General features: G+C 43.9%; 1 protein-coding gene across 2 annotated transcripts; it reads right to left on the minus strand.

Annotated features, from left to right (window-relative positions):
* Positions 1-110: 110 nt before the first annotated feature.
* Positions 111-4,176, minus strand: LOC111955867 (TLR4 interactor with leucine rich repeats). Of its 2 annotated transcripts, XM_070436504.1 has the most exons (2): positions 3,299-4,175; positions 111-2,981 (listed from the first exon to the last, which is right to left on the minus strand). In XM_070436504.1, the coding sequence occupies exons 1-2, from the start codon at positions 3,585-3,587 to the stop codon at positions 961-963; spliced, it is 2,310 nt and encodes a 769-aa protein (XP_070292605.1). In that variant the 5' UTR covers positions 3,588-4,175; the 3' UTR covers positions 111-960. The 2 variants fall into 2 exon arrangements, with proteins under 2 accessions (XP_070292605.1, XP_023990500.1); XM_024134732.2 differs by having other exon boundaries at positions 111-4,176.
* Between the last annotated feature and the right edge of the window lie 11,290 nt (positions 4,177-15,466).

Genomic DNA, 15,466 nt, shown 5'->3' on the forward strand with positions numbered 1-15,466 from the left:
GCACAAACGCAGGCATACATTACACACACAAACATGTTTTCTAATGAATGAATATGCAGTATTACTACAAATGTTAAACTTACTGCCTTTCTGTAAAAATACCAAAACTGTAAAATTGGTTTCTTTATATGTATCGGAGCCATATGAACAAAGGACATACACCATTATTTGCAAAGGCATCGGTTTTTCTTTTCATACAGACAAACGGACCATTATGTCCAACAGTCACACAGTCAGGAAATGCATGGTTACTTACTTGTGCTCATAGCACAATACATAGTTGAGTATAAAAGTATAAAAACATATATCCAAATAATTATTTCTGCCAACCAGCAGCCATCTTTTCTTGCATTTTCAAGCACATTACAAATGACATTTTATACACAATTTAATGTCTATTAGTCTAATATTAGCACCAGATGAAATCAGGTAATTCTCTCTCACACACACACACACACACACACACACACAAGGTAATGGAACAGGAAATGTATGAGGCTTAGAGGAAGTTTGTGGGATTGACTTCCTGTAGTGTCTGAATCAGCCCTGATGAGCTCAGCTATTTGGTCACCCATAAAGACAGCTTTGGTCATAACACATCTATAACTGTGGTCATAACCCATGAACAGAACTATAACTGTGGTCATATTGCCTGAACACAACCTTACTGTGGTTCTGTAGTCATGAATATAACCTTGTGGTTATATGGTCATAACTCAACCCTGGCTGTGGTCCTTCTATGGTCATGAAGTGCTCCAGAGTGCAGGTTAAATACCAGTCCACTTCTGTCTCGGTCTCTGCAGCATCTCTCCTGAGGATGTTCCTTCCTGGTGATGGCATATTGGTGTTCTCAGGTTCTAAATATGGATTATCTAATGCTCACAATAAAAAAAATATATTCTAGCGCTTAAGTGGGTCACAGCGCAAACATGTTTTCAAGTTCCAGGTCTCTGGTGTTTATTAATCTGAGAACCTCTGCATGTCACTGTTGTCTCTACGGGTGGGGCTGATGTCAAGGAAACGGTCGCAGGGGAACTCTATAAGGTCGCCCCCTTCCTCCAGGGTTCCGAGCCGTGGCGGCCGGCTGCTCTGGAAGCTTGTGAAGTCTGTTGACACCGCCGCCGTTGTTGTTGTCATGGAGCTGCGGAATGGTCGTCGCGTGGAGTACATGTGACGCACATGCACTGCTGACTTCCTCCTTTTCAGCTTCCGCCTCAAACTTCGCCCCAGCCAGGCTCCTCCAATCACCAGAAGAAGGACGGCGTTGCCGGCCAGTGTTGCCACGGTGACCAGCTGGAGGTCAGAGGTCAGTGTCTCTTGGTGATGAGCCTCTTCTGGGAGAGTGACCAATCCGGCACAGTGGTCCCTGGGTGCCACCTCACACACAGACCCTCCCACCACACCCTCAACACAAGCCATGTAGGTGAAGTCTGGGCTTAGTTCTCGTAACATCACCGACCGCGCCCCGCCACGGGCGTACACGTACCGAGGAAAACGGTCAGATGACCCAAAGCGGTCAAACAGCACTCGGTAGTGGACCTCTTCTAGTCCCGGTCCGGCTCCCGGTGTAAAGCGGCTGTGGTCGCGTGTGGTCCAGTGGACCGTGGCTGTGCTGGAGGCGACCTGGTCGACGGTCACGTTGGTGATGAAGTGGCGGTTGAACACACAGGGGTCGGTCACTGCAGGTATAACGTCCTCCTGACCGCCTCTGAACAGGTCAAACCACTCCTCTTTTTGAGGGGTGGGAGGAGAGGAGGTGAGGAGCTCTGTGATTGGCCCACTGAGATGGTTACCATGGCTATTTTGGTGGTCAACTGTCTGAGGCCAGGTTGTGGTTGGAGGCGTGGGGTTGTTCAGGAGAGGGGCTTGTGTTTGAGGAACGCTGCGGCCCGGAACGGAATCCCACCTCCCTTTCTCACGCTTCCCAGAAGCCTCAGCAGAAGGTCGCGACCTAGGGCTGGCAGATATTTTCTTCCTCCTCTTCCTGTTCGACGACAGGGATTTGTCCCGCTCCTCTTGCCCTCCCTGGTCCCCTTGGATACCCACCTCCTCCTCTCCCTCCTTCCTATCCTCTCCCTCTCTACCCCTGCTCACCTTCTTTATTGCCTTCATCTCCACTCCCTCTCTACTCCCAATTTCCCTATGCTCTTCTCCATCCTTCCTTTCCTCTGCCTCTATTCCTCTCCTCTCCCCCTCTATCTCCTTCCTTACCTCTCCCTGCCCTCTCTCCATCTCCTTCTCCAGGACACCCCCTCCTCTGCTCTCCTCAGGCCCAGTCTGGGTCTCACACAAGTGGCTCCAATTCCCTGGGGGCTGCAGCTGGGAGCTGTTGATATAATCTAGATACTTCCCCCTCAGTGTCGCTGGGTGATGACACTGCAGGAAAACGGTCAGCAGCTTCCCCTGAGAGTGCGCCGACTTCATCCACTGCTTCAGGTCGCCCAGGCGGCAGTCACACGTCCAGTTGTTGCCATGGAGATCCAAATCGTAAAGGCCGCTGTTGAGGGCGAATATGTTACCGGAGAGGCTCGTGAGCCTGTTGTCTTTGAGTTTTAAAACACTCAGATGCTTCAGTTGTTCAAAAGCCGAGGGGTCCACCGTGGAAATTTGGTTGCAACTAAAGTCCAGCTCCTCGACTCTCTCCAGCGGGTCGAGAAGTCCTGCGGGAAGATTCTCCAGCACGTTCCCGTCAATCAGAAATTCTGTCAAGCTCGACAGTCCTTTCAACGACTCGCTTTCCAAATGGTAGATGTTGTTATTGCTGAGGGATAGTTTAGAAAGCTTTTTCAGATTCTGAAAGACGTGGTTTCCGACGTGTTGTATTTCATTTTCAGAGAGCAGCAACGTATTCAGTGACCTGAGCTGGGAGAACGTAAACACATTACGCACGGCTGTCAGTTTGTTCTGCGCCAGGTTGAGAAAGCGCAGTTTGGTGAGCTTGGAAAAGGCGTTTCTGTGGATGTGACTCAGCTGGTTCGATTCTAGATGGAGATAATGTAGATTAGTCAAGCTCTTGAATACCGAGTCCTGTAACAGTTCTATGGCGTTCCCATCCAACCTCAGCTTCACAACGCTCTCCAAGTTACCAAACAGCTCTGGAGTAATCTTCTTCATGTCATTGTTATTGCCATACAAAGTTGTCAGTTTTGCCAGTGACTGTAAAGTTTCTGGGGGTATTGTTGATATCAGATTGTTGCCCAAATATAGCTCCTCCAATTTGGAGAGCTTTTCAAATGCTTTTGGGTGAATGGTCTGTATTTGATTATACTGTAAGTTCAACCTTATAAGATTTCCATACCGTGTGAAGTCGAAGGCGGAGATGTTACCGATGAAGTTTCCCCCGAGGCTGAAGACAAGCACGTCCTCTGGGACCCGCGAGGAGTGCACCTTGGGCACCGCGCGCAGCCCCCGGTTTGTACAGAGGATGTGCTGCGCTTGCTGGCAGTCGCAGCGCTCAGGACAGAAGCCGCTGACGGGTGAAGGCGAGAGGAACCCGTCACAAGAGAAAAGGAGAAAACAGATGACACCCACGAAATTACCGGTATCCATTCCAAAACGGCAGTTGGCACAAGCTTCTGATGCGGCATTCCCCCTTTGTGTTCAAGTGCAGTTACCCCGACTCTCCACTCTCACTTTGGTGTCCGATACATATGTCCATTATTCACTTGTTGCTCCGTCATTGTGGAGGAAAGTTGTCCTACACTTAGTTTAGTGTGAAAAGGTGTCTGGATCCATGGCTAAAAACTGCTGTTCATAGAATACATTTATTTGTGCGCTGCGCTGTCATGCCGTGTGAGGAAACGCTCACCTCCCCAGAATGATCCATATCCCGGCCCCAAGTGGTCATCTGGAGCAAATTACAGACCTCCGCAAAACGCAGGGTTCACGCGCAGAACACACACACCCACACGCGCGCTCAGCCTCTCCCCCGCATCTCTCGTCCCCGCCACCACCATTCGTGTACAGCGCCTGGCGCACAGGATTCAGAGCTGCGCGTGCATGAACACACACACACACGTCCTCTAAATCTAATCAAATGCGTGGAAGATAGGACGCATATACTGTATCTTGTTGTATTCGAGGCATAGAGAGAGAGAGATACGTGGCTGAACCCTTTGACCGAGTTTTCCGCGTGCCCCCGCACCCCCTGTGGCTCGCGAGGTGAGATTCGATACTCGGTATGGAGAAAGCAGACGGGAAGCCTTCCTTCCCACGAGGGTCCCCCGGGGAACCCTGGACTGAGTGACTCAGTCTTGGACTCCCTCCTCACACACGTTTCAAAGTGCACAATGGATCTCTCCAGACAGCAGAGGCCTAGCACCAGAGGAAGACAGTAAAATAAAACGTTCTCATTCCACAGGATCTCAAATGTTGCACTGAAGAAAAACACTTAATTCGGTGTGTTACTGCTAGAATTCAAATTGCTTGCAGACAGTCATTTACCTCCATGCCATCATCAATGAACACCAATGTATTCAAGATAGCTGGTCAGTGGTACCTTAGGGAGGGTTGGGGCTCAAACACACATGGTTCACATTAATGCAAGAGGAATTCAGGTCATGGTGCCTGTGTTAAGACTACAGAGGCAGGGTGCCAAATCTTTGATTAGGATCTCTACTTGAAAGGCTGGGTACAAAGTATGATCTATGTAGTCAGGGTTCAGTGCAGTGAGCCATGTAGTGGACTGTAGGTTAGACTGTAGGCTAGTCTAGTCTGTATACTGTCAACCTGGGCTCAGGGGTCGACGTAACATAGTAAATGCTTCACTCCAAATAGTATATGTTACATTTCCTATGTATTAATTTGTGGATGTCCATCATCCATTTTGTATGATGTTATGATTTACAATTTGTATGATATGTTACAAATTGAAATTCGTACAATACGTTTCGAATTTGCTAAAGTTATATGTTACGAATTCCAAGTTGTTGTGGCCAACGTTAACTAGATGGCTAGGTGGCTAACGCTAACATTCGCTAGGCTAGGGGTTAAGGTTAGGAGTTATATTAAAGGGTTAAGGTTAGGAGTTATATTAAAGGGTTAAGGTTAGGAGTTATATTAAAGGGTTAAGGTTAGGAGTTATATTAAAGGGTTAAGGTTAGGGTTAAGGTTAGTGTTAGCTAACATTCTAAGTAGCAAGTAGTTGTAAAGGTGCTAATCAGCTAAAATGTTAAAGTTGTCCGTGATGCGTGATGAGTTGAACATGCAACCTTTGGGTTGCTAGACATGTGTTATACACCAACCCAACTACCCTACTTTCAGTATTATGTAACCATACCAAACGTAACATATCATACTAATTTGAGAGTCCCAGATTTACATTTACTATGTTACGTCTAGTCTATGAGACCAGGCTGACTGTGTAATGCTCCCTACTGTGTGTAAGAGCCCTACAAGCGTCGCTTCCCCTATAAGCTGCGTTTACACAGGCAGCCCTATTCTGATCTTGGGCCACTAAATTGGTCTTTTGACCAATCAGATCAGATCTTTTGCTAATAACTTTGGCAAAAGATCAGAATTGGGCTGCCCGTGTACACGCAGTCTTGTGCCCCAAAGCTTGAATCAAGAGGTCTGGATATTGATGGCACACGAGGTAGTGCACTTGCAATGTAACCACAACATCTTGTAGAAGACCAGAGTGAAAGAACATTGCAGTAAATCCTACAGGAGCACTGACTCTGGAGACAAGGTTGCAGATTTGTCCTAAAATAGTGGTCACACACACACACCCAGCCAGTTGTGCACATGCACCACATGCATTTACATGTTCACATTGTAGTCATTTAGCAGACACTCTTATCCAGAGCGACTTACAGTCAGGGCAACTCCAGCACTCCACTTTCAACCTCATTTTCATCATCCCCAGCACATTACCAGTGTAAACGTGTGAAAATGGCGCATTTCTACACTTTGTAGAAAAAAAAATCTGTAGTTAAAAAGTTGTACCCAATGCCATCATCTAAAGTTAAAACATTTGAAAAACAGTGATTTTCAAACACTGAAATTCACGCTTAGATACTCATTGCAGATTTTGAAAATCAGTGATTTCCTTTTAATCCTATCCTGTGATGTCACAGAGAAGCATTTTTTTTAGGATCTTTATTATATTTTTAACTGCAGATTATAGAAAAGCAAGTGATGCAATTTTTCCAGGACAATACATTTTTTCTGACTATTGTAGCGGTAAATTCCTAGGATTGCCTTACAGTGAGGGAGAACCCAGAGTTAGAGAAGAGCATTATACCCGTTCTCATGCATTGTTAGAGATCACAGTGTGTCATGACTCTCCACAGAACTAGGATCAGGGGCGCTCTGTTATGAGTGAGTAACTGTGTGTATGTGAAATGCAGCTGTGTGTGTGTGTGTGTCAGAAATGCAGCCCATCTGGGAACCCCCCTGCCCCAGCGAGGTCATTTCCTGTCTGGCCCTTCATATGAATTTCTCTCTCAGTCTGACAGACCGATGGGAGGAATATCTCTCCCTCTCTCTCTCTCTCTGGATGCATTTTTGTAAGCCCAGTTCTCTCTGAGAGCCAAGATACAGCCCTGGATCAGTGGAGACACACACAATGTCCGTGAACACTCGCCGAGTTACACTGTCAGTCAGTCTATGTAGTGTCATGCAATAGAATTGGATTTTTCACACTCATTTATAATCACAGCTTTGCACAGATCCTATGTAATTGCATGCTTTTGTAAATTACACACAAATTAGTGTAGTTGTCTTATACGAAAGTCTCTTCGTAATGTAGAGCTAGTCAATGTTAGTTATGAGAGGAAACAGATATTCAGTAAAGAGAGCTGATGAGAGGGGGGAGTGAAAAAGAAGAGAGGGAGAAACTTAGAGATAGAAAGAGGGAGAAGGCGTGAAAAAGAGAGAAAAGGCAGACATGCTTGTAAACAGAGAACCTCTTTTCAGTGAGCTATAGTCTTCTGGAGTTGATCCAATTCCAGACTTTCACAAAGAGGTCCATTCAGGACCCCGGACAGAGTTGTCTGTCAGTTTGCCTGAGCACAAAGACGGACGCAGTCTGGTTTCATCAGCCATTCTCTCCAATCACCCCTCTATTCCCCACAGCCTTGGACCGTCCAGCGCAGATGAGGTTTCACTCCCTCAACACACAGAGAAGCCTCATTCTGTCAGAAAGAGAGAGAGAGAAAGAAAAGTTGTTTCTGTGAATGTGGCAGTAAGTGTGTAAGTGAGATATCATCTAGGTTATTTAATGTTTCTGTGCGAGTGCATGCGTGTCGATGTTTAGGTCATGAGGGTGTGTGTATGTATGTGAATGAGACAGTGCAGTATATAGGTCGTCTAGGGAGGGTTGGCTTTCCCATCTGTACAGCTCAGGTTTGAAAAAGCCCACCTCAGTCAGCACTCGTGTCTGTGTGTGTACCTGTGTTGAGTGATTCTGCAGGATCTGTATGTGTGTGTGTACCTGTGTTGAGTGATTCTGCAGGATCTGTATGTGTGTGTGTACCTGTGTTGAGTGATTCTGCAGGATCTGTATGTGTGTGTGTACCTGTGTTGAGTGATTCTGCAGGATCTGTGTGTACGTGCATCTGTGTTGAGTGATTCTGCAGGATCTGTGTTGAGTGATTCTGCAGGATCTGTGTTGAGTGATTCTGCAGGATCTGTGGCTGTGTTGAGTGATCCTGCAGGATCTGTGTGTATGTGCATCTGTGTTGAGAGATTCTGCTGGATCTGTGTGTACGTGCATCTGTGTTGAGTGATTCTGCTGGATCTGTGTGTACGTGCATCTGTGTTGAGTCATTCTGCAGGATCTGTGGCTGTGTTGAGTGATCCTGCAGGATCTGTGTGTATGTGCATCTGTGTTGAGTGATTCTGCTGGATCTGTGGCTGTGTGTGAGACAAGTAGAGCATCTCTGTTTGTGTGTTTTGAAAACCTTATGCATCCGAATGACACATCTATCATTATCTAACAGAACTGTGACAGTTTGAGTTMAACTAGTTCACGAAGCAAAAAAAAGGTAGTCTTTAGGTCTGTAACAGCTTTAGTGGCCTTTGGTCTCCCCGGGATGACAAATATACACATATAAAAACACAGAGGGTGATATGGCCTTGAAGTGATGATGATTTACCACCCAGCGTAGGGCTCTCTGAACACACACACACAGCGGGGGTGAGAGGGGGCTCTGAAGTAATGATCTGCCTCACACACACAAAGCGGCGGAATTCCCCTAATTGGACACACATGCCGTTTTTTGGTCTGAAAACAGTTTTGCAATCACAACAGCTTGTTTTTCTCAGAGGACTTCGAGACTCAATAGGGATTAACTGCATGCGAAACAGACCCCCATGCAGACCAATGTAAATGCCACATGCAACAAGATGCATCTCTTCAACCTGGACTCAGGGGTAGAAGTAACATAGTAAAAGTACATTCGGACCACTCCAATTAGTATATGTTACGTTTCCTATGGTATGTATGTAATTTGTGGATGTCCATCTTCCATGTCAAATGATATGTTACGAATTACAATTCGTATGATACTGTATGTTACGAATTGCAATTGATATAATATGCTACGAATTTGCTCAAAGTATGATATGTTACGAATTCCAATTTGTTGTGGCTAACGTTAGCAAGGTGGCTAAGGCTAACATTAGCAAGGTGGCTAACATTAGCTAGGCTAGGGGTTAAGGTTAGCTAACATGCTAAGTAGTGCAAAAGTAGTTGCAAAGTAGCTAAAATTCTAAAGTTGTTTGTGATGATAGTTTAACAGGCAACCTTTGATTGCTAGATGTTCACATTATACGCCTACCCATCCACCCCGACCAACCACCCTACTTTTGTTTTTGCCTTAAGTAACCATACCAAACGTAACATATACTAATTTGAGTGTGCCGGATTTATGTTTACTACAGTATGTTACATCTAGTCTATGAGACCAGACTGATCTCTTTGGGCTTATGACAATCAACAGAGATGATAGTACAGGAAGTGGATAGATGATCTCTTTGTGCTTTTGGTTGGTCTTCAACTCCAGACTAACCCATTGAGAAAACTCAACAAGTAACACACACTCCCCCACACTCCATGTCTGCTTGGTGCATTGTGTGTACATCTAACCAGCTTGAGAAAATGGAGAGCAAAAGATTTTGGTAGAAGGAAGTTACAGAGATTTAGAGGGAGAGAGAGGGGGAGAGGTAGCTGGAGAAAGACGGGGACAGGGTGAGCGAGAGAGTGAGACAGACAGAGAGAGAGGAGGGAGAGAGGGTTGGAAAGTTTACATGAGCAGCAGCTGTTTGGATCGTTAAGTGCTTTAACCCAAGCCAGAGATTACAGATCTAAACCACACCAACTATCTCTGGTCCCACTGGCTCAGTGAGCGTGTTTGTGTGTATGTATTTGTGTTTGCTTGTGTGTTACTGTGTGCAAGTCAAAACCAGTGAGTGTCTAAACTTGCATGATAGTGTGTGTGTCTGTGTTAGACCTGTATTATGAGCGAAGGGAGAACCTGGGCCCCATGCCTGCTCTCCATCCAGCCGCCTCTCCCTCTCTATCCCACCACACATCCCCCAGTTAGGCCCAGCTGGTTCCCATCGAGGGAGGGAAGAAGGGGAAGGGGTGAGGAGAGAGGGGAGGGAGAGAGAGAGGATAGGGTGAGGAAGACTTTGCTGGGCTATCAGTCTCATCTCACATGCAACACTCCTACAATGTTACAATGACTTCGAAAAACCCAGAAAAAAAATCCAAAAGGGTTTATAACATTACTGCAACATGGGAGTCATTCTCACAAAACTGTCCCAAAAAATTCTTAAGTGTTATGTTTCACAGAATTTCCTCTTGAATCACTGAGATTAGGATCTTGATTTATCTATTTTATAATGACTCTTATGTTTTTTTTATCAGATATTATGCATTTGATCAAAATGTTGACAAAATTAGAATTACTGTTAAGTCCCCAAAAAGTATTAAACAAATCAATATTTCGAATATTTTTTAACATTGCTCCCCTAATGAAAAAGCCCAAGTTAAACATAATACTGAAAATATTTTTTTAATGAAATTATACAATTATAAGATTAAATCTGACTTTTCCCAATTTGAGCTCTTTAGCCATTTCAGTAATGAGAAGGCCAAGACAAAGGAGATGATTGTGGACTACAAGAAAAGGAGGACCGAGCACACCCCCATTCTCATCGATGGGGCTGTAGTGGAGAGCTTCAAGTTCCTTGGCGTCCACATCACCAACAAACTAACATGGTCCAAGTACACCAAGACAGTCGTGAAGAGGGCACGACAAAACCTATTCCCCCTCAGGAGACTGAAAAGATTTAGCATGGGTCCTCAGATACTCAAAAGGTTCTACAGCTGCACCATCGAGAGCATCCTGATTGGTTGCATCACTGCCTGGTATGGCAACTGCTCGGCCTCTGACCGCAAGGCACTACAGAGGGTAGTGCGTACGGCCCAGTACATCACCAGGGCCAAGCTTCCTGCCATCCAGGACCTCTATACCATGTGGTGTCAGAGGAAGACCCTAAAAATTGTGAAAGACTCCAGCCACCCTAGTCATAGACTGTTATCTCTGCTACCGCATGGCAAGCGGTACCGGAGCTCCAAATCTAGGTTCAAGAGGCTTCTACCCCCAAGCTATAAGACCCCCCCACTCTTTAAGCTGCTGCTACTCTCTATGCATAGTCACTTTAATAACTTTACCTACATGTACATATTACCTCAATTACCTCGACTAACCGGTGCCCCCGCACATTGACTCTGTACTGGTACCCCCGTATATAGCCTCTCTATTGTTATTTTACTGCTGCTCTTTAATTATTTCTTACTTTTATTTCTTACTTTTTGGGGGTATTTAAAAAAAACAACTGTTGTTGGTTAATTAAGGGCTTGTAAGTAAGCGTTTCACTGTAACCTGTTGTATTCAACGCATGTGACAAATACAATTTGATTTGAGGTAAAAAAAAAAAAATAGAATACAAACCTGATTCTGAAGCCATATAAGCTAATAACTTAACTTGTGCTCATCTAAGGATGACTCCACTGGATGATGCATCATGGATGAATACAACTTTATTTAAAAACTGATTGGAGTTTTTACAGGAACTTGAAAAAGTGTTATGGTAATGAGACATGTCCACAGACACTGTGTTTGTACGTAATAAATAGTATAGTTTAATGTCAACTTCAACTAGTATACCATTGTTATGATTTATGGACAAACCACAGCAACATACTTTGAGTTTTATTCAAATAAGTTAGGTTTTTCAGAATAATTGTTTAAATAAAGGAACCTGAGACTTTAACCCTGACACATTTTGGTCATGAGAATTTGGGGTGAAAATGTACAAAACTCAGGGGAAAATGTAAAATGTATTTAAAATAAGACACTTTCCCAAAAACTAGACATTGTGGTCATTAGAATGATTGTTGATTTTTGAAAATGAATTGTATTGTAACTCAGCTTGCTACAGACATTTTAAAACTGGTTTCATGAGAATCACCCATATGGAATAGGCATTTACTAATCTCTCAATATTGTTTTGGGGGAACTCCAGCCACCCTTGACGTTTTGGGTACCACCTCACATATACAGGAGGAGGGGAAGGGGGCGGCATGGTATGTGGGGTGGCCAACCTATCAGGACTTCAGTCAGCCTTCTGAGAACACAGAGTAGGGAAGGGTAGAGGGAGAGGTAGAGGGAGGTCGACATCTGGAACACATTATGGAGCACACTATTTCTCAGTTGAAAGGGAGAAAGCGATACAGTACAGAGAAACTGTTCGGAGCGATAGAGAAATGAGGGGAAGAGAAAATGCAGTGAGAGAGAGAGAGAGAGGAGCGGTTAAATAAAGGGAGAGGTGGAGAATGAAGAGAGGGCTTTAGAAACCTTTCACTGCATGTGTTTGATATAACATCTGAACACGTAACGGAGTTCAATCACATAATTACACTAAAGGGACATACACTCTAGACTCCATTCCATTGTTGTTTGAGACACACGCATACATACTGGAAGAGAAGACAGCCTCCTAGACACACTCACACCCTCATTACTTAAGTACAAGCTGTAACAGTATAGACCAGTTGATTACAGAGAGAGGAGTATTTAGCCTTGATGTCATTGTGTTTTCAACACTGAAGCAAGCTACTATGTAGGTTAGTTAGGGACCATAACATCTGAAGGGCAGCTGTGAATGATCTCTGCTTTCACTGCTACAAGCCTGACAAACAAGCCTAATACACATGCTAGGACTGACCTGGTACAACAGCACCCTCCACTGACTCTGTGAGAAACACTATGGGGAAGTGGCACAGAATTGGAATCTAGACTGCAATGAACATGTAGATGACACCCTTTCCTCAATATACACTGAGTGTACAAAACATTAGGAACACCTGCTCTTTCCATGACAGACTGACCAAGTGAAAGCTATGATCCCTTATTGATGTCACTTGTTAAATCCACTTCAATCAGTGTAGATTAAGGGGAAGACACAGGTTAAAGAAGGATGTTTAAGCTTTGAGACAAGGACTGTGTATGTGAGCCATTCAGAGGGTGAATGGGCAAGACAAAATATTTAATTGCCTTTGAACAGGGTATGGTAGTAGGTGCCAGGTGCACCGGTTTGAGTGTCAAGAACTGCAACGCTGCTGGATTTTTCACGCTCAACAGTTTCTCGTGTGTATCAAGAATGGTCCACCACCCAAAGGACATCCAGTCAACTTGACACAACTGTGGGAAGCATTGGAGTCAACAAGTGGCAGCATCTCTGTGGAACGCTTGACACCTTGTGGAGTCCATGCTCTGACGAATTGAGGCTGTTCTGAGAGGGGGGGGGGGGGGGGGTGCAACTCAATATTAGGAAGATGATCTTAATGTTGTTCCTAATGTGTTATACACTCAGTGTACAGGACACCTGTGTGATCTTGGGCTGTTTTATTGTAGATGAGTGTGTCTGATCAGTCACAGTAGTTTAGGATGAAGGGGTGCATCTTAACAAAGAACACAGGATAGGTGACACAAATGTGGTGGCTGTTGATTGGTTATTAGCACAGTCCAAGAAGGAAGCCACCATAGACTACTGAAATGGAGCCAATCTATCTGATAATGCAGATATGTTTGTAGCAACAGTAACGTATGTGCATAGGTAACAATGCCATGTCATCGCTCTGACGAAAGACTGAGGAGTTGGTTGGAGGGGATGGTGGATGAGAGGGGATAGGGGCCCTTACGAAAAAAGATTGCAATCAGAGTGCATTATAACTGCACTCCACTGTAGTATAACTGCAGTTAGAGTGCAGTACCCTGCAGTTATTCTGCAATTACTGCGTCCAAAATGCCACAGTCGACTGCAGTTACTGTACTTTTACTGCTGTTTTTTGTTTTGTTGGTTATAACATTGTGTGTCTTCTTCATCACCAAAACACATCAGAAAGAATAGGTAGTACATAAGTAGATGCCATTCATAACTTAGTTCACTATGTGTGTGTGTGCGTGTGTCTGTGTGTAGACAGATGTAGCTGAGGGTGTGTCTACTCTGCATTAGGTGGTGGTTAGGCTGTGTCTTTACCATTGGGACAATCATTCTGGTCAGGTATGTTATGTGGAGATTAACCACGGTGAGTCTGGAGAGTGATCTCTGATTTGCGCTCGCACAAACACACACACACACACACATCCATAATAATAGCTATGAACACAGGGATCACCAGTCCACCATTAGACCAAGCCAAGGGTAGGCTAGGGCAGCGGCCTCACCCAACAGCGGCGAGCCTTTCAGACAATGTTTTTTCAGCTTTTTGTTTTCCCTGTCTGTGTTGTCATAGCAATAGGCTAGGGCAGGAAGTGTCATTCATGTCATGCAAAGGAAGACATTTGTTTTGTTGAGTAAACAAATCTAGAATTGAGGCTGAGTCAAGCACACTAAACCACTGTAGCGAAATATGTGTGCTTGGGAAAAACCCTAATTTGAACAGTGTGGGTTATTTCCCAAAAGAGAAAGTCCTAAAGAAACTGCTTGTCAAGAGTATAAAGTATGTGTGCCCACTTCTCAACATGTGGCACCGTCTTATACAAGTAGTACAGGTTCTCACTTCTCTCTTACACAGACACTTTGAGTATATAATCGCCACCACTCTGCCCTATCCCACCTGGACAAGAGGAATACCTATGTAAGAATGCTGTTTATTGACTATAGCTCAGCATTCAACACCATAGTACCCTCCAAACTCATCATTAAGCTCGAGGCCCTGGGTCTGATCTAGAGGTCAACCAATAATGATTTTTCAATGCCGATACTGATTATTGGAGGACAAAAAAAGCCGATACCGATTAAAATCGGCCAATTTATTTAAAAACATTTTTTTATATATATATATCATACACACACACATTTTTGTAATAATGACAATTGCAACAATACTGAATGAACAATGAACACTTTTATTTTAACTTAATATAATACATAAATACACACACAGCTCTGAAGTGACAATGATACTGTAGAATCTGCTTAGGAGACAAATACTCTCAACTGTTTGAATAAAAATAGAGTTTAAGTTACCTGTGATGAATGTTGAAAACAAAAACTGTCATTTCTATATGCAGGAAATCCCATTTTAATAATGGGCATGGTAAGAATTGACAACCAAAGTGCGAGTCATAATTCCCATGACACCTTCTAGCAAAATCTGAAAAGCGGTTCCTTCATTTATTCCATAGGATATTTTTAGATTCACTTAAAATAAGGTCTGTGTTGTGTAGGCTTACATCACCGTGCCAATTTTATAACTGTGTAGATATCCATAGGACAAGGTAACTCTGATCAATATTGGCTAAATATAAGCGAAGGTACATTTTTTTTGTAGAGTGGATTTATGAAAATATGTTGACAAACGTTACCTTATCCTAGTGAGATTTACACGGGTATCAAAACGTCGAGGCGGTTTAAGCCTGCACGAAACACAGACCTTATTTGAAGTAGATCAAGACATTCTCTATGGAAGACATGAACGGTAAAATAACGAAGGAACCCCTTTCAAATTCAGCCGCAAGTTATTACAGGAATTATAACGCGTCGACTATTTCTCTCTAAACCATATACCTTTGACTAATCCGGAAACTATCACCTCGAAAACAAAACTTTTATTCCGTTCCGTATTTTATCTAACGGGTGGCATCCATGAGTCTAAATATTCCTGTTACATTGCACAACCTTCAATGTTGTCATAATTACGTAAAATTCTGGCAAATTAGTTCGCAAAGAGCCAGGCGGCCCAAACTGTTGCATATACCCTGACTCTGCGTGCAATGAACGCAAGAGAAATGACACAATTTCACCTGGTTAATATTGCCTGCTAACCTGGATTTCTTTTAGCTAAATATGCAGGTTTAAAAATATATACTTGTGTATTGATTTTAAGAAAGGCATTGATGTTTATGGTTAAGTACACATTGGAGCAATGACAGTCATTGATTGATTG

Source organism: Salvelinus sp. IW2-2015, linkage group LG31 (assembly GCF_002910315.2).
Source record: "Salvelinus sp. IW2-2015 linkage group LG31, ASM291031v2, whole genome shotgun sequence".
Classification (NCBI taxonomy): Eukaryota; Metazoa; Chordata; class Actinopteri; order Salmoniformes; family Salmonidae; genus Salvelinus; species Salvelinus sp. IW2-2015.